A 17,643-nucleotide genomic window follows, 5' to 3' on the forward strand; every position below is an offset into this window, starting at 1 on the left:
AAAACAGGGAGAATGTGTAAAACTATATACTTGGAACAGTTAGATCCCTCCAGTCCCCTCAGAACCCTGTCCTTCAACATCATCCCCACAGGAAACTAAAGGTTTATTCTCTGGTGAAATCAATTCCAATACACTCTCAACTCAGGGGCATTAGGCACAGAAAGGAGGCAAGGGTGTAAGGGGGTAAAAGAATACCATTAGGAAATCAGGGGTATTAAAGTAAGTCTGCAATCTCAACCCAAATCCCCTAGGTCTGGCTCCATAATACCAGACTTATATCAAGCTTAGAGGATCTTCCTTTGAAGAAATTAAGACTGTAAACTATTTCAAGGAAAAGAATATAGTTGAGGGTCCTCAATGAAAAGCCACACCCTTTCCAATGAAGTCCAATAGTAAATAAGGCCTCCCCACTCACTGAAAGGCTCCAATTAGCCTTTTAGCAGCCTACTCAAATATGCAAGATATTACAGGAAAGCCTCTAAAATATAAGACAGAGACAACAAAAAAAGAAACAAAAGAACTCAAACAGAAAATATAGAAATCCAAACAAAAACTATAATTATTTAAAGTAGATAATATTCTGCATCCATGAGGCAAAAGCAGTATGTTATGAAAAAGAGCAACCTTGTAGAAACTACAATTTGATAATCAAAATACAAGTTCAGAAGAAAAGTTAGAAGACAAAGTTAAGAAAATGTGCCAGAAAGCAAAACCAAAAGAAAAAGAAAGTAACTACAGGGGAGAGAAGAAAAGAAAATTGAAAGATCAATATAAATCAGTGTTTCTCAACATTGTTTTTACTACCACTCCACTAAGAAGACTTTTTAGACTTTTTTTTTCTAATTGCCCCTATCTCCATGAAATTTTAATAACTGCAAATATACTATATATCTGTGTTTTATACATAAAAAGAGTTAAGTTTTTTTCACCTCTCCAAGAACAAATTTTCACCCTATTGGGGGAAATAACATCCTTGTTAAGAATGCATAGTATAAAACAGGGGAAAAAAAAGAATGCATAATATAGGTCATCCAATGTCCAGTTAAGAGGTGTTCCACAAAAAAAGAAAATAGTGTGCACTACATGAAAAATTATATTGAGAGGTATTTAATAGTAGTAGAGTTTGAAAAGACATATATTATACAAGAACTTTAAGCAAATAAAATAAAGAGGACAATTTACTAAAGAAAAAAAAGCATTTATGAAAAGAAAATATAACTAGTACATATTCTCTCAGCAGTGAAAAATATTTATATATCACCATGATGATAATTTAGCTTAACTTTGGCTTAAATCCATTGCAACTATAAAGGTAAATATAAGAAGAAACACCTAAGACTTGAAAAGTAACTGCGTCTGGTGAATGGGTTTAAGTGATGGCTAAGAGTAGGAAGAACTGTTTCGTGTGATTATCTTTAGCACTATTTGCCTTTTAAAATTATTTACATGTAATATTTTGATTAAAAGTATTACCCAAAGAAATATGATAAAATATAATGAGAACTCCCAAGACCACATGAGAGGGATAACTGATAGCTGAGGATAAGCTTACCAGACAAATGGCACTTAAACCAAGAGGAGGAGCAAGATCATGAAGGGCCTGACTGATGAAGCTAGGGACTTCAACTTATTAGACTTATTCATTGAATCAAAAGGAAACCAATGAAGAGTTTTAAATAGGGGAAAACAGAGAGATTACTGTGAATATACCTTGGGAAAATATATTTGAGTATAAAGCCAAGACTGGAAATAGGGATACATTAGAAGTTCTAGCAGCCATCCAAGAAACAAATTATAGCCTGAATTAAATGAGTGGTAGTGGGAATGGAAAGAAGTGAACAGATTCAAAAGTTCACAATGTAGAAGTGAGAAGATTTGGTGATTTTTTGGGTGTTAGAAAGATATGGATAAGAGAAAAAGATAAGGATACTAATTCACTGAAAAAAGAAGGCTGAAAGATAAGGAGGTGAAGGTAAAGGATATACGCACTTCTCTTTTAGACAAGATGACATTTTTGCAATCTTAAATATGATTTATTATAGGAATCAATGATAAGAATTTCCCAATGCTCATTCTGATTCCTGAACAGTTGTGGTTTGTCAAATAGTGTAAAACAGGAGGAAACCTTAGAAAGCCCAGTAACAAGTAAGATTATTATCTTACACAAAAAACATAGTAAGAAAGCAGAAAGGGGATTGATTCTTAAGAGTTATTCTGAATCTCTACCTCTAATTCTTTCAAACGGTCAGAAACAAAGGTACTATATTTTGGGGCCAGCCCCGTGGCTCCCTCGGGAGAGTGTGGCGCTGGTAGCACTGAAGCCTCGGGTTTGGATCCTATATAGGGATGGCCGGTGCGCTCACTGGCTGAGCGTGGTGCAGACTGCACCATGCCAAGGGTTGCAATCCCCTTACCGGTCAAAAAAAAAAAAAAAGTACAATATTTTGTGTCTGAAGACCAAAATAGCTAATATTAACATTATACTTCTATGTACCTTTCTATTAACAAAGCTGACTTTCCTCCTGAAAAAAGGATTTGGTTTGATAAATTTGATCAAGAAAACTATTTGTTGAGTCTGAAATCTAAAGATAATGATGAAATTTAAATAGGGCTATTTACTAAAGATCACAGGGAGGAATTGTCCTAGATAATTAAATGTAGAAAGAAGTACAGTAAAGAAATATTGCTCTTCTGACTGTCCTTAAAGCCAGCAATTAAGCATAACAATCCTACAGAAGATAAAGGAAAAGAGCAGTGAAGGCACTAAAATAGTCAACTGGCAAGGGAAAAGAGAAAAATACCTGAGTTACATCCTAAACAAACATATTAAGAAGGCAAATATAAAAGGAAGCAGAAGGAGCAAGAATGTCAGAATACGGGAGACCAAATTATTCTGTCTACAGTAATTTGGTTTCCCCCATATACGAAGTAAAGAAACTAGGTACCTGATGCCAATTTTATTTACTATTTTTTAAAAAGTAGAACTATCTTTAATTGCAGATGACATAAAGTTATACAAAGAACTTGGTAAGAGATTTACTAACATTTACTAGTACCCATAAATGAGTTTATCAAGGTCAATATATAAAATTCAACTGTTAAGTCCAAATTTTAAATACTGTTTATATAAATCATTTTTTCACCTTTCATGAGTAGTTGCAGCTAAGTTGCTTTAACAAAAACCATTTAGAATCCTAACAAACTATTTACAACTATTAAAATTATTTAAAAACTCTTATTTTGTCAAACCAACAGTATACCTAGTATAGAAGTTCTGCCACTTGTTGGTGATTCCACTTCTTGTATAGCACTAAGTTCATGTTGGTTTAAGTCTAATCCACATTTCACTTTTGCTACAGGTGGCTTTGAGGATCTTCTACCCAGTTCTTTATCCAGATGGTCACCTATCAAGTCAATGACAATGTTAGGCACAAGAAAAATCTATTAACATACTATAAACTTTTCTTCAGCCAGCATGCTGCAGAGTTTAGGTAAAAGCAAAGAATAATCAGCAGAATAATTACAATAAAGTACAATTGTCTTACCACTTTGCTTGGCACTAACATCTTCTGAAACCAGCTGATTATCATCAGAGTCACTCCTATCTGCATGACTAATGTTTTCCTGATCACCTCTTGCTAGGTCTTGGATATGAGGAAGCCACTCTCCAAGCTGCTCCATCTTCTCGGTTTTTAAATCATTTTCAACTGTGGGCTTACTTGTCTGAAAAAGTGGACAGATGAGGGTGGGGATGACACAAGTTGAGGGATCATGTGAAGTAGTCATTAGATTTATATTTCCTTTCCGAAATTAGAATCTCAACCAAATAAGTAGTTCCATCAATCATATTTTACAATTTATCCACAGTAAAAACTGAGATATGCTTCCAATATTGAAAAGGAAATATTCCCATTGAAAAGTACAACCAGGGCTGGCCAGTTAGCTCAGTTGGTTAGAGTGTGGCGTTATAACACCAAGGTCAAGCATTCAGATCCCCATACGGGCCAGCCGGAAAAAAAAAAAAAGTACAACCATTCATAATCCTGGATCTAAAAAGTTAGCCTCTCAATAAGATATTATACTAGAGTATCCCCCTCTGCTTTTCTTTTATCATTACATATTTTTCCTTCAAATGAACATTAAATCTCTAGAACCCCACTTCTCCGGAACTCAACTCAAACTTCTCCTGAACACCAAGGGATTTGTAAAATTCTATTTAGACTAAATAATAAATGTGGGAAGTGGCCTTTTAAAATAAAATGGATACATTCATACTGAGGAGAACATACTTCTGTCTTCCACATAGAGAAACTATAAATGTCTGAGTGACCATGCGAGTCTTCTCAACAATTCAGATACAAGCCGCAGGTCTAGCTCTCTATCAGCGTAAATTCACACCAGTTTACAAAAGGCAATAATAATGTCACTTAAGGAAAAAGATATTACTGACTTCGATTCATGTTTTGATTCAAATATATATGTCATCAAAGTGCTATACATAAAAAACACAAGGTCTGCTACTGCCTAAGTGAAATTCTGCTAACCGGTTATTTTTATAATTTTATTCTTATGGCAAGTTTAAAAGCCACTATAACAAAACTCCAAATGAGAATATGCATTCTTTTGTGGTATTTACGTTTAAAACTAGTTGGGCTTCAAATAACTATTAACCACATAAACACCGTGTGAGGTAGACCAAATTTGTTTTAATTTTCCCAGTTTAGAGTAGAAAATTAAGGCACACTTAAAATCAAAACACTCAATCTCAATAACTGAAAACTTGTAAGCCTAGGATTAAAACTGAGTTGGGTTTAAATCTCCATTGTTTAATTCTTTAAAACACCATGTGAGGTAGATCAATTTTTGTTTTGATTTTCACATTGTTTAGAGTAGAAAATTAAGGCACAATTAAGGTCAAAACACTTATAACTAAAAACTTCTAAGGGCAGGATTAAAACTGAGTTGGGTTTAAACTCCATTGTTTAATTCTTAGATATTCAAATTTAAAACATACCTGACCATCTTTAAAGAAATCCTTCAAAATCTCTTGATGTTTCTCTATCTGCTGCTGCAATGCTGTTTGTCTCTGTACAAGCACTTCTTCCTGGGCTTTTTGGCTACAGTGCAGAAACTTTCTTTGTAGATCCAACTGCTTCTGAAGTCCCAAGTTATCTTGCTGAACTAAGAAAAGCTGTGAAAAACTTAAAAGTCTATCTTGAAATCTTGGGATCATAGAATCACTTGAGGGAGCTGCACGTTCATTCTGGGATGAATACAGTTCACAAACGCTTTTAGATTTAGCTTCAGCAAAAGGTAGTGGAATAAATGAATGCTCTGTTTCCTTGGGTAGAAACAAAGAAGGGATACCATGATCAGCAGATTCATTTTTGTTCAACTCACTTTGTTTGTTTACAAGCAGCTCTTCCTGGGGTTTTTCATTAGAATATACCACTTCTCTTTGTAAACCCAATTGTGCTGTCAAATTATCTTGCTGAGGCAGAATAGGCTGTGATAAACGCAAAAGTCTATCCTGAGATCTTGGGATCTCAGGATGACTTGAGGGAACAGTATCATTACTTTTGGTTGGAAAAGACTTCTGGGTTCTTTCATAGTCGGCCACAGGCAGTACTACCTGGGATAAGAATGAAGAGGAGGTAATCTGCTCAGATGATACCCTTTTCTCCAATTTACTTAATCTTTGCAAAAGTAATTCTTCTTGGACTTCTTGTCTAGATCGAATGGCTTTCCTCTGCATATCTAATTGTTGTTGAAGTGCCTTCAAATCACCATGATGAGGTTGGACAAAATGCTCAGAAGATCCCTTTTCCTCAAATTTATATTGTGTAGGCAAAACCAATTCTTTCTCAGTTTTCTCAGTAGAAGGAAGGGAATTTGTCTGTGCATGCAAGTGTTCTTGAAGTGCAATCAAATTATCCCGTTCAGGTAAAATAGGATGTGATAAACTCAACAGCCTATCAGGCAATCTTGGTATCTCAGAATAACTTGAGGAGACTGTATTGTCACTGCTACTTGGACAAGGTCCCTGGATTCTTTCAGATTTAGTGAGAGGCAATGAAGCAAATGAATGCTGCACTACTAGTGGTAAGGAAGAAATGCTAACCTGCTCAGGAGATATTCTTCCCTTCCACTCACTCTGTTTATGTAAAAGTAATTCTTCCTCAGCTTCCTGTCTAGATTGAATGATGGCCTCCCTCTGCGTAGCTAACTGTTCTTGAAGTGCCTTCAAATTATCTTGCTGAGGCTGGATAAGTTGTGATATCCTCAAAAGCCTATCCTGCAATTGTGCGATTTGATAATGGCTTGAAGAAATTTTACTATCACATACTGTCGGAAGCAGTTCCTGGGTTGTACCAGTCTCAGCAGAAGGTAAGGAAGTAAATGAAAGCTGTAACTGTGGTATTACTGCCGATGAGCCAGTTTGTTCAGAAGGTGTATTTTCTTGGGTTTTCTGGCTAAAATGAAAGGCCTCTTTCTCTGTGTCTAGCCATTCTTGGTGTTCTTCCAAATTATTTTGTAGAGGTAGTATATGCTGTGAAAACCTCAAAAGTCTTTCCTGAAATCTTGGGATCTTGGAATGACTAAAAGGAACTGTACTGTCACTCTTGACTGACATACATTTCTGGAATTTCTCAGATTCAGCTAGCTGGGATAGGGATGAAGAGGTGCCAGTCTGTTCAGAAGAAATTATTTTTTCCAGTGCAGTTTGTTTGTGTACAAATTCTTGAGTTTCTTCTTTAGCACCAAGTAGTACCTTCTGTATGTGTGACTTTTCTTGGAGTATCGTCAACTTTTCTGGCTGTGGCAGGCTGTGCTGTGGAAAATTAAGAGACTTATCCCGAAATGTTGGGGTTATCAAATAACTAGAAGGAATTATACTCTCCTTCTCAGATAAATAACATTTCTGAATTCTCCTAGGCTCAGCTTTAGCAGATGCTTGTGAAGCAACTGAATGTTGAACCGTTGGTAAGAAGGAAGAACTCATCTGCCCAGATTTCTTGTCCTCCAATTCCCTTTGTCTATGTAAAAGTAACTCCTCCTGAGCTTCATGCCTCGCCTGAAGAGTGTCCTTCTGTACAGTCAGCTGTTCTTGGAGCAACTTCAAACTATCATGTAGAGGTAGAAACTGCTGTAGGAAACTCGAAGACCCATGCTGAGATTTAGGTATTTCAGACTGGCTTGAGAGAAACCCTCTCTCACTCTTAGATAAATATGGCTCCTGGATTTTTCCAGATTTTATATCAGCAGAAAGTAGTGAAGTAAATGGATGCTGAACTACTTGAAATGGGAGAGAAGAGGGCTCAGCCTGTTCAGAACATACTCTTCCATCCAATTCACTCTGTTTATGTACACATAATACTTCCTGGGCTTCCCGTCTAGCCTGAAGAATATCCCTCTGAATATTCAACTGTTCTTGGAGAAATTTAAAATTATTTTGCTGCAATAAGATAGGCTGTGAAGAACTCAAAATCCTATCCTGAGGTTGTGAGACCACAGGATGGCCTGAGGAGACTGCAGTATCATTCTTGGTTGGAGAAGATTCCTGGATTCTCCCCAATTCAGCTTTGGCAGAAGGCTGTGAAGCAAATGAATCTGAAGGCACTAATGGAAGGAATATAGGGAGGCTTGCTTGCTGTTCCAATTCCTTCTGTTTACACAAAATCAATTGTTCCTGAGCTTCCTGTCTTGCCTGAAGAACTTCCTTCTGCAGGTCTAACTGTTCTTGGAGAGCCTTCAAATTACCTTGCTGGGCTATGATATTCTCTGAGAATGGCAAGGGCCTATCACGTGTTTGACTAATTACAGAATGGCTTACAGAAACCGCACTTTTGCTTGCGGTTGAAAAGGATTCCTGGATTTTTCCATATTCACCTTTAACAGGAAGAGAACTAAAAGAATGCTGAGGTAACAGTGGTAGGAATGAGGAAGGTTCAGTTATCTTAGGTATACTTTCACTGTCCTCTAAGCCTATTTGCTGGGAATCTAAAGTTTGAAAAGCTGTTGCCCTAGATGTTTCAGTTATTTTTTTAGCATCCTGTAATATTAGTGGCCTATCATGTGACAAAGCCCTTGAAAGTATACGAGAATCTTTAGATACCAATTTATAGTCTCTCTGTAGTGTTTTGGTCTGTGAGAATTGCCTTAGATGTTTTTGTGATTCCAAAGACTGCGTAGCTAAAACATCAGAAGTGCTTAATGTTTCTGTTGTTTCTACCTGTCTTTGTGGAAAGTGCTTTTGTCTTGGTACCTGAAAATGATCTTGTTCTAATTTGGAGACTGGTATGGGCTGATATTTGTTAGGACTCAATTTGGGTTTCTGACTTTGATCCCAATGCTCTGATAGAGCAGTGGATCTTTCAGATTTCCATGGTGGTGCTGATATCACAGAATCAGATATCAATGATGGAGCTGACATGGATGGGTACCTTTCTTTTAACACAGCTTGATATTCGAGTAATTGCTTCCTGGCTGTTTCAACAGACTGCCTGTGTAACCTACCAAAAACAAACAAACAAAGTATTATTCTTTTTTAATGAAAAAAATGCCCCACATTCTCAAGTGTCTATATGAAGGGTCTTCAAAAAGATCATGGAAATATTCATATTATCTTTTAATGTTATTTTCCCATGAACTTTCTGAAGGACTCTCGTACATTAAATTTAAAAAACAGCAACGTAGGGTTGGCCATAATCATGGTGAAAAAGGAACAACACTCCCTCTGCCCTTTGAGAAATCTATATGTCATAGTTCTAAGGGAATCCCAACTAGATCTTCATATAAACCAAATAATAAATCCTGAAAATGTAGCCACATACTATCACATATACATTATACCCTAGTAAATACCTGTTTCGTTGTAAAAGCTGATGTTGATAGTTACGAATCATCTGCCTTTGACTATCCTCATCAGAAATTACAGAGCATGATGCTGGAGCAGTGCCAACCTAATAAAAGACAAAGCTACTAATTAAAAGCCAAATTCAGAAACAACTACTATGGTATTTTATGTAAACTAAAGTGCTATAGTTATAAATTTCAATATAGCTTTGTTTTTTATAAAAAGACTAGCATCCCAATTAGTAAGAAGTAATCCTCCATTCTCCTTTAGTGCCAAATCCAAAAGCTCAACAAGCACATTACATACAAATCATAGTCATATATATTGGCACCCTATAGAAACTGAAACATGAAAGCCATTAGGTTGGTGCAAACTCATTTCTTTATACATACATTACTAAAAGAAAAAAAATTACCAAATAAGTATTAGAAAGCCATTTTACTTCTCTAAATGCTACGATTGCCCAAATGTGTATTTTCTTATTGCCCAATGATTTACATAGGGATGAGATTTCCTGCATCCTACCCCAGTCTGTTGAGTTTTTTTCCTTTTTTCTTCTTCCAGCTGAGCCCTGAAGCAATCAGTTTCTAATCTTAACTTCTGCTGTTCAATTTGTTCAAGTAATTCCAACTGCTTTTGCTTCTGTTCTTCTATTTCCATTATCTGGATAACGAAAATACTATTGATTTACTAAGAACAAAATCATGCAAAAAAAAAGTTAATATGTATTATATTAAAAAGAAATAATTTTCATCACCAGCAGTACCAATTATCCAGAAGTAAGTAGTGATTTATCTGTTACTGCACTGCCAGAGGGATGACAGGAATAAGAGATGGGAAAACGGAAAAAGAGAAAAAGGTTGAGAGAAGTAAAAAGAGGTGGAAGGAAAGAAAAATAAACACATTAACTACTATTTTCAGGGAAACCCTGATCACCACTAAAGAACCACTTCCAGAGAAGCAGCAAATGATGCACAGCCAAATTCCCTGTTCACATCTTTAATTTCACATTGTTTCCAGCATGAATGACTAAAGAAACATCAAGCCCTCCCAAAACACCTTGATTTTTTAAGTATACCTATTAAGAGGTATAGCTAACTAAAAGCTAGATAATAATACAATGAACAACATCTGTCTTTCCTGTCAGGCATGAAACAAAGGGGGAAAAAATGATGACGGACGACACACAAACTCTAACATTATACAAACACACACACACTCCAAATAATATAACATATTTCTAAATAATGAGAACAAGGACTAGTCTATTTGGTTACCTGTCAAATCCAGCACCCAGTACAGTAGCCCCCCCTTTTCCGTGGTTTTGTTTTCTGTGGTTTCAGTCACCCGCAGTTAACTGCGGTCTGAAAACATTAAATGAAAAATTTCAGAACTACACAATTCATAAATTTTAAATTGTGTGCCTTTCTGAGTAGTAGTGAAGTCTTGCGCTGTCCCACTCCATCCCGGCAGGATGTGATGAATCATCCTTTTGTCCAGTGTATCCACACTATTTACACTACCCGCCCACTAGTCACAAGAGCTATCTGGGTTATTAGATCACCTGTCAGTTATCAGATGAACTGCAGCAGTATTGCAGTGCTTGTGTTCAAGTAGTGATGCTGGCAATCTGGATATACCAAAGAAAAATCATAATGTACTTCCTTTAAGTGAAAAAGTTAAAGTTCTCAACAAGGAAAGACAAAAAATCATATGCTGAGGTTGCTAAGATCTATAGTAAGAACGAATCTTCTATCCATGATATTGCGAAGAAAAAAGAAATTCATTTATAGTATATATAGAGTTTGGAATAATCTACAGTTCCAGGCATCTACTGGGAGCCTTGGAACATATCCCCCGCAGATAAGGGAGGACTACTGTACAGTCCCTGATACATAGATACATACCTACTGAATAAGTAGAAAAAAGAATGCATGTGAAGTTTCATGAAGAGGAACACTTCTACTAGTGATAATGAAGAATGATCTTTTTTTCAAAATAAAAAAATATTTTGAAATATTTGACCTGATACTTTACCTATTCCTAATAAGGCTACAGCTGAGTTCCTGTCTTCCTTACTTTCCCTCACTCATATGAGCCACTGATTGTTTACAGTTCTGTAGCACCTCTAGAATTGTAATATCAATACGGTAGTAATGTGACTATTTAAATTTAAATTAGTTCAAATTAAATAAAATTTAAAATTCAGTTCCTCAGTTATACTAGCTACATTTCAACTGTTCAACAGCCCATGAAGCTAGCAGCTACCATATTGGATATAGAATATGAAACATTTCTTTCACCACAGAAAGTTCTACTGAATAATATTCTTCTAGACTATCAATTAGAGAATATTTATCTGAGAAGAAATACTGGCTCATAGAATTCTCACTTCCCAGCTGTATTTCTGAAAAGACTATGACTATAAACTGACCAGCTTAGTAATAATTAGCCTCCTTCAAGATAATTTGTGTTTAAAAAATCTTTTATTAAATGTAGATGAGACCAACATTATAGCTAAGGAAGTTGAATTTAAAATTTTTCCTGTGAAATACTATTTTTCAAAAAACATTTGGGATTACAAAGCCCATCTGAGTGTCTAATATTAGGACAGGATTTGTTAATTCAACAAATATTCACTCAGCACTTACTATGTACAATGCATTGTATTAGAAACTATGTACAATAAACTGAATTTTTTAAAGAAGACAGTCTCTGCTTTTATAAAAACATAACTTTTATAGGGAAGATAAGATATATGCAAAACAATAAAATACAAAGTAGATGCAGTAAGGGTCAAATGAGTAGTATAAGCAAAGGCAAAATGCATTTTATCAGCTGAATGTCTGTATAAGACAAGGTAGAAAACATGATATTAAAAATAGCCAGACATTAAGACAAATTTCACTTGTGAAACAAAATTATAGCACCTAGGGGAAGAAAGAAACTTTTAAAAATAAAATTTCAAATTACCTGTTTCTGCCTTGTTGACATTCTAATTCTGGCTGCTGCTTCTTGAGGATGAAGTAGAACTGAATTCTGAGCTACGGCTGTGATAGGTAGAGGCTCATTTATTTCTAAGAAAATCCCCAAAACAAAAATTAGTTTCAAAAACTTAGAATTTTGACAACACTATAATGCCTTTCCATTCATTTATTACATGTAATTTTATTAGAAAAAAGAAGTGAAGAGTCAAGCAAGTTTAATTTGAGGATGTAATAAAAAGAAATACCTTGTTCCTTTCCAGAATCTGTACTGCAAGGAAGTGGTTTATCTTCATTAGTAATTGGTCCAGACTCAATTGTTAGTATATCACTTTCAACAACTGTAATAGATAATATCACTATTATTATGAACATCATTGTCAAGCTTAAACTGGAGCAAAATAATAAAAATCTGGCATTGAGATCAACAATTCAATCTTGTCCACCTGAATGTCTTATTTAGTTAAAATTCAGTCACCTTCCTGATGACCATATATATTACCCATTAAACTTAAGCCTAATATAACAAGACAAATGAAGACAAATTATGAAAACGGAAACAGTGAAGAACTGATTAAAAGTTATGCTGACAGGGTTTCACACAATGGAAAAGTATAAAATGAGTAGAATAAGCAAGGTATCAAAGTTATAAAAGAGAAGCTAAAGAAACGTCAATGTAACTTTGATATATTTAGATACTAGAATTTTTATTATTTGTGAAACCAGAGCAGAAAAGGAAGTTAAAGCAATTTACTCTCATTATATCAGGGTACCCAGATACTCTGCATGGAGCTTTCATTCATTTCCTCACTCATTTATTCAGCACCTACTTATGTGCTAGATGCTAGGGACACTGTGGTAAATGAAAAAAGGCCTCAAGGAAATTTTACGGGGTGAGCGGGGGGCCAGAAACATGTAATTAGCCCACAAAATTTTATAAAATTAGAAATTGCGATAAGTACTATAAGAAAAATGAGGGGTAATACAACAAAGAGATTTAGTGGGTCAGGTAAGATTTTTCTAAGGAAATGATATTTAAGCAGACATCTGAAAGGTAAGAAAGAATCAGCCAGGTGAAGAATATGGGGATGTATAGAAGATCTTTCCAGACAGATCAGCAGGTATCAAAGACCATGTGAGGATAAAAAAAACTGGCCCATTTAAAGAACTGAAAGATCAATGTGAATGGGGTGTAGCCAGGCGCAAGGTGGAGAATGAAGCAACGTGAGAATGGAGAAAGCCTACTCATCCAGGTCTTTTTTCAAAAGTACTTGGTTATGGATTGAATATGAGAGTCCCCCTTTTATGGATTCCAACACATATTCTGTCCTGTTTCTCAGGCCACTCCTTTTACTGCCTTTGCTGTCTGCCCCTTCTCTAGCCATCTTCTAGATGCTGGAATCCCTCAGATGGCCTTATAAGACCTAATCTCATTGAATTCCTTCCCCTAAAAGAGTTCTTTCATGCCCATGGCTTTAAATATTACATACATAAGAATGTGTTTGTGTATGTGTATGTATATGAAATATATATGTGTGTATGTGAATATATATATATTTCCAAATTTACCTTTCTTGCTTTAAGCTATTCAATTAATTCAACAAATATTAACTAAGCCCCTTTGATGTACAAGGCATTATCTAAATTCTGTGGGATACAGCAATGTACAAATCAAAGCTCCTACCCTCATAGACAGAATGAAGAGGGGTAGGTATTAAGACAATAAGCAAAATAAGCAAGAAAATAAATTTATTGCCCATCAAATGTTGTAAGAGCTATGGAGAAAACGCAAGGTAAAGCAGATTAAGAGTGAAGGGGGTGGGGGTGGGGAGAAGGATAGAAGCTTGCCATTTTACATATTGTAGTCACAGAAGGCCTTGATGAAAAAGTGATGGTGGAGCAAACATATAAAGGAAGTGAGGGAGTAAGCCAGAGAAATATCCAAGAAGAGAGAATTATGGCCAAAAAGACAAGCCATTGCAATGACCACCTGAATCACGTTTGCTCTGTTTGAGGAACAGTAAGAAAGCCAGGGCTACAGTGCAGTGGTTGAGGGGAGGTGTAGTAGAAAATGAAGTCAGAGAGATAGTGAGGGTAAGAGTAGTGGTTGTGGGGTATGTGTGCAGATCATATAAGGCTTTGAAGCCACTATAAGCACTTTGGTTTTTACAGAGTGAAACTGGTAGTTATTGGAGGGCTTCACCCAGAGGACTAGCATGAGCTGACTTGTGTTTTAACAGTACCATACTGTGAAGAGACTACAGCAGAGGTCAAAAACTAGAGACAGCAGGCTATTACAAAAATCTCCACTAGAAAATGAACATGGCTAAAACTAGGATGGTAGGTGATGAGAAATGGTTGGGCAGGCCGGCCCAGTGGCTCACTCGGGAGAGTGCAGCGCTTGGGAGCGCAGCAGTGCTCCCGCCAAGGGTCCCTATCCTATATAGGGATGGCCGGTGAGCTCACTGGCTGAGCGCAGTGCGGACGACACCAAGCCAAGGGTTGCGATTCCCTTACCGGTCACAAAAAAAAAAAAAAAAAAAGAAAGAAATGGTTGGGCTTTGGATGTATTTTGAGGGTAGGACCAACTAGATTTGCTGATAGTTTGAATGTAGGATATGAAAGAAGGGAATCAGAATGTAAGCTTTTTGCCTTGAGCAAGGGAATTAAAAGATTGTAGGAAAAACAGGTGTAGAGGAGAGCGAATATCAGAGTTCAGTGTGGGACAAATTTAAGATGTTGCAAGTATTAGATATACAAGGAAAGAGGTCAAATACACAAATAAATGAGTTGAGTTTCAAGGGGAGGCCGACCCTAGAAATATACTTGGGGAACATCAGTACATAGATGATAATGTAAAGTGAAATTAGAGACCAACTAGGGAGTTTTGATACAAAGAGAAAATTTGAGGTACGAGCTCTAGGGGCAATGGTTAGTGGTTGTGGAGATGCAATAACTGCAAAGGAAACCATGAAGGAGGAACCAGTGAGGTGGGAAAAAAAGAGAGGGTGGTGTCAAGAGGCCAAGTAAAGAAAATATTTCAAGAAGGTTTCTTGCTGTACTTAAAATCCAAAATCCAAAGACAGAATATAAGTCACATCTCAAAAAAGCCTGATAGCAAAACATTTCCATACAAATCCAATCACATCTTTAAAAGAATCCAAAAGATAAAACAAAATGAGTCAAAAAGGAGTTAAACCTTCATGATTCTCATTTGTTCATATATAATTCAAGGAGATACTGTTGGTATAATCTTTGGAATTTCTGGAAATATATTTAATAGCCTATTTATGGAACAAAAAGACAATTTTTAAATTAACAGGAAACCAAATCTCTGATGGGAATGTAAAATAAATACACAATATAATACACTCAAAAGCTGTTAACATGTTCATATCCTTTGATTCAGGAATTCTTTTAAGAGATCTTCCTAAAGAAATAATGAAAGATGTGGGCAAAGACTTCACTAAGAGGATGCCCACTGCAACATAAGAAATAACAAGAAAAATTAGAAACAGCTTAAATGTCTCAACAATAGGAACTGGTTAAGTTTGATTCATCAACTACACTGGAACCAATACATATATGAATAATAATACTACACTGAAAGGGGTCTGGAGAGAAACTCAGTAATGTTTTTAACATTTAGGATGTTGTTTTCTTCCTTTTCATGTCTATTCTTTGATTTTTCAGGAAAGAGCATATTTTTGAACAACTTAAAAAGGATTTACATGCTATGAGACTATTGAAGAGAACCACCTTGTTCCTGCTCAGAGGATAATCTCTCTTCACTGGCAATTGTTCCCGTTTCAACTGTTGATGCTTTAGTCTCAATTTCATTAACAGTCGTAATCATTTCACTTTCATCCTCAGACATGGATTTAACTGTCCAGAGAGATTTTTGGCTTCGGATTTTATTTAATAATTTTTTAAAAAGAATTTTTGAAGGGGCCTGTTGGATTTCCATTGCCAAGGGAACTAAAAGAAAAAAAAAGGAAAAAAACTTATTCAGCACCTATTATATACCAGGCAAATTATTCTACTTTTATCCTTAATTACTGCAATAATCATTAGTTAATACAAAAGCACATTTTTATTTTCCTCAAGATTTGTAATTTAACGGTATATACATTAATGCTGTTTGACTCCAATCATTATTTTGTAACCAGGAATAACTTTTTCAACTTAAATTTAAATAGTAAAGGTCCCAAGATTCAACTGTTTTCCAAAAATATGCATGCAACACAACTTTCAAGCTTAAAAATTTATCAGGAAGATGTTTATTCTGCTTGCTAAATGATGACAGAATGCATACCTCCTAATTAATCTATGGGTAAGATTAGCATGTGAAATATGTGCTGTAAGGCTCTATATCCCAGAAAATGGTCCCAAATATGGCTCTGTACTTGTTAGTAAGCTACAGAGGAAAACATTGCTAGTTATAACCCTAAAAGCAAATCAATTGCTCCCAAATTATTCCTGGTATTATCTGGGGAAAATTTCTCCCATCTATCTTCATAAACAGAAAAAAAAAAATTCACAAGGTGTTTCTTCAAACATTCTCCCATATGGGCTGATGTCACAATGCCAAAACTCAACACAATACTGACAGTTCTCTACTGGGACAAAACTCTGATGCAAGTACATAGTTCTCTGGTTTAATCAAGAAATAAAATTTATGAATATCTACAGAGGTTGAAAACTGGCAGACTTTAATTTTCTCTGACCCATGTTTTTAAAAAAATGTTCTAATTGAGTTATAACTTATAAACAATAAAGTACACAAAACTTAATTGTACAGTTTAATGAATTTTACATATGTGTGTATGTAACACCATGCAGATCATTATGTGGAACATTTCCAGCACCTAGAAGTTCTCTTCATGTCCCTTCCTAGTCAATATACCCCTAAAGATAACCACTATTCTAACTTCAAGACCGTATTAATTTTGCTTGTTATTTTTTAAACTCCATATAAATATGGAATCATATACTTAGGTATTCTTTTCTTCCTGGATTCTTTTTTCACCATTAGTCTGTGACCTACTCATCTTTAGGAAAAAAATTAGTTGCCAATATTTAAAAATATTTAAGAAATATTTAAGAAATAAGTGGATTTCTAGCTTTAAAAAATAAAACAAACAAACAAAAACCCTGGCAACACCAAGCCAATAATCCTAAGTGGAATCAGCAGGAGCTAAAGAGTAACTGTCCCTTTAGATTAGGTAAGACTTCCAATTCTGACAAACTAGATATCTGAATGGCACTCTCCAATGAAAATAACTGAAAAAACTGGATGAAATAGTAAAAATATTTTTTTAGAGACTGCTGATCGGCAAGAAAATAAAAGATTCTGCAGAGGCCAGAAACGAAGTTTAAGTGGGAACCTTGGAAGGAAGGCAAGTGAGCCCTGAAACGGTCTTCTGCCAAGTTTATGCCAAAGTCAAAACACAGTAACCTTACACTTCTGTTTGGAGAGCAATGTGGGCATAGGAAACAAGGATAAAACCTTGAGGCCCCACCCTAGGAGACCTACATAAAGTTGGAACCCCAAGGGCTATACCCACAGTGTAGGGTGCAGTTAAGAAAGCCTGAGTGGTTTTAAACAAAAGCAATACCAGGAGATAAGGTGGTGGGAAGGTGGTGGGGGGGGGTAGAACGAGGTATATTAAATGAAGATAATTAGGTGTTTAAGGAGATTTGGAGGTAAAAGAAGTGTTAAATGTAATTCCCATTGGTCTGGCTTGGGTAACTGCAGACTGCGGTACCATTCACTAAGGAAGATAGAACCAAGTAAAAAAG

General features: G+C 35.7%; 1 protein-coding gene across 4 annotated transcripts in view; it reads right to left on the minus strand.

The window, feature by feature from the left end:
• The window catches only part of CEP295 (centrosomal protein 295), a 53,631-nt gene that overhangs the window by 14,579 nt on the left and 21,409 nt on the right, over positions 1–17,643 (minus strand). For all 4 annotated transcript variants that reach the window (XR_010023350.1, XM_063092822.1, XM_063092821.1 and 1 more), the window contains exons 10-17: positions 15,601–15,819; positions 12,090–12,182; positions 11,831–11,934; positions 9,383–9,520; positions 8,866–8,963; positions 5,015–8,513; positions 3,546–3,723; positions 3,261–3,404 (exon numbers count right to left, since the gene is read on the minus strand). Coding sequence is in view for 3 of the 4 variants with exons in the window: in XM_063092822.1 (XP_062948892.1) it covers positions 3,261–3,404; positions 3,546–3,723; positions 5,015–8,513; positions 8,866–8,963; positions 9,383–9,520; positions 11,831–11,934; positions 12,090–12,182; positions 15,601–15,819 (4,473 nt within the window). In the remaining variant the exon portion in view is untranslated. The remainder of the gene's footprint in view (positions 1–3,260; positions 3,405–3,545; positions 3,724–5,014; positions 8,514–8,865; positions 8,964–9,382; positions 9,521–11,830; positions 11,935–12,089; positions 12,183–15,600; positions 15,820–17,643) is intronic.

The sequence above is a fragment of the Cynocephalus volans genome, chromosome 4 (genome assembly GCF_027409185.1).
Source record: "Cynocephalus volans isolate mCynVol1 chromosome 4, mCynVol1.pri, whole genome shotgun sequence".
Classification (NCBI taxonomy): Eukaryota; Metazoa; Chordata; class Mammalia; order Dermoptera; family Cynocephalidae; genus Cynocephalus; species Cynocephalus volans.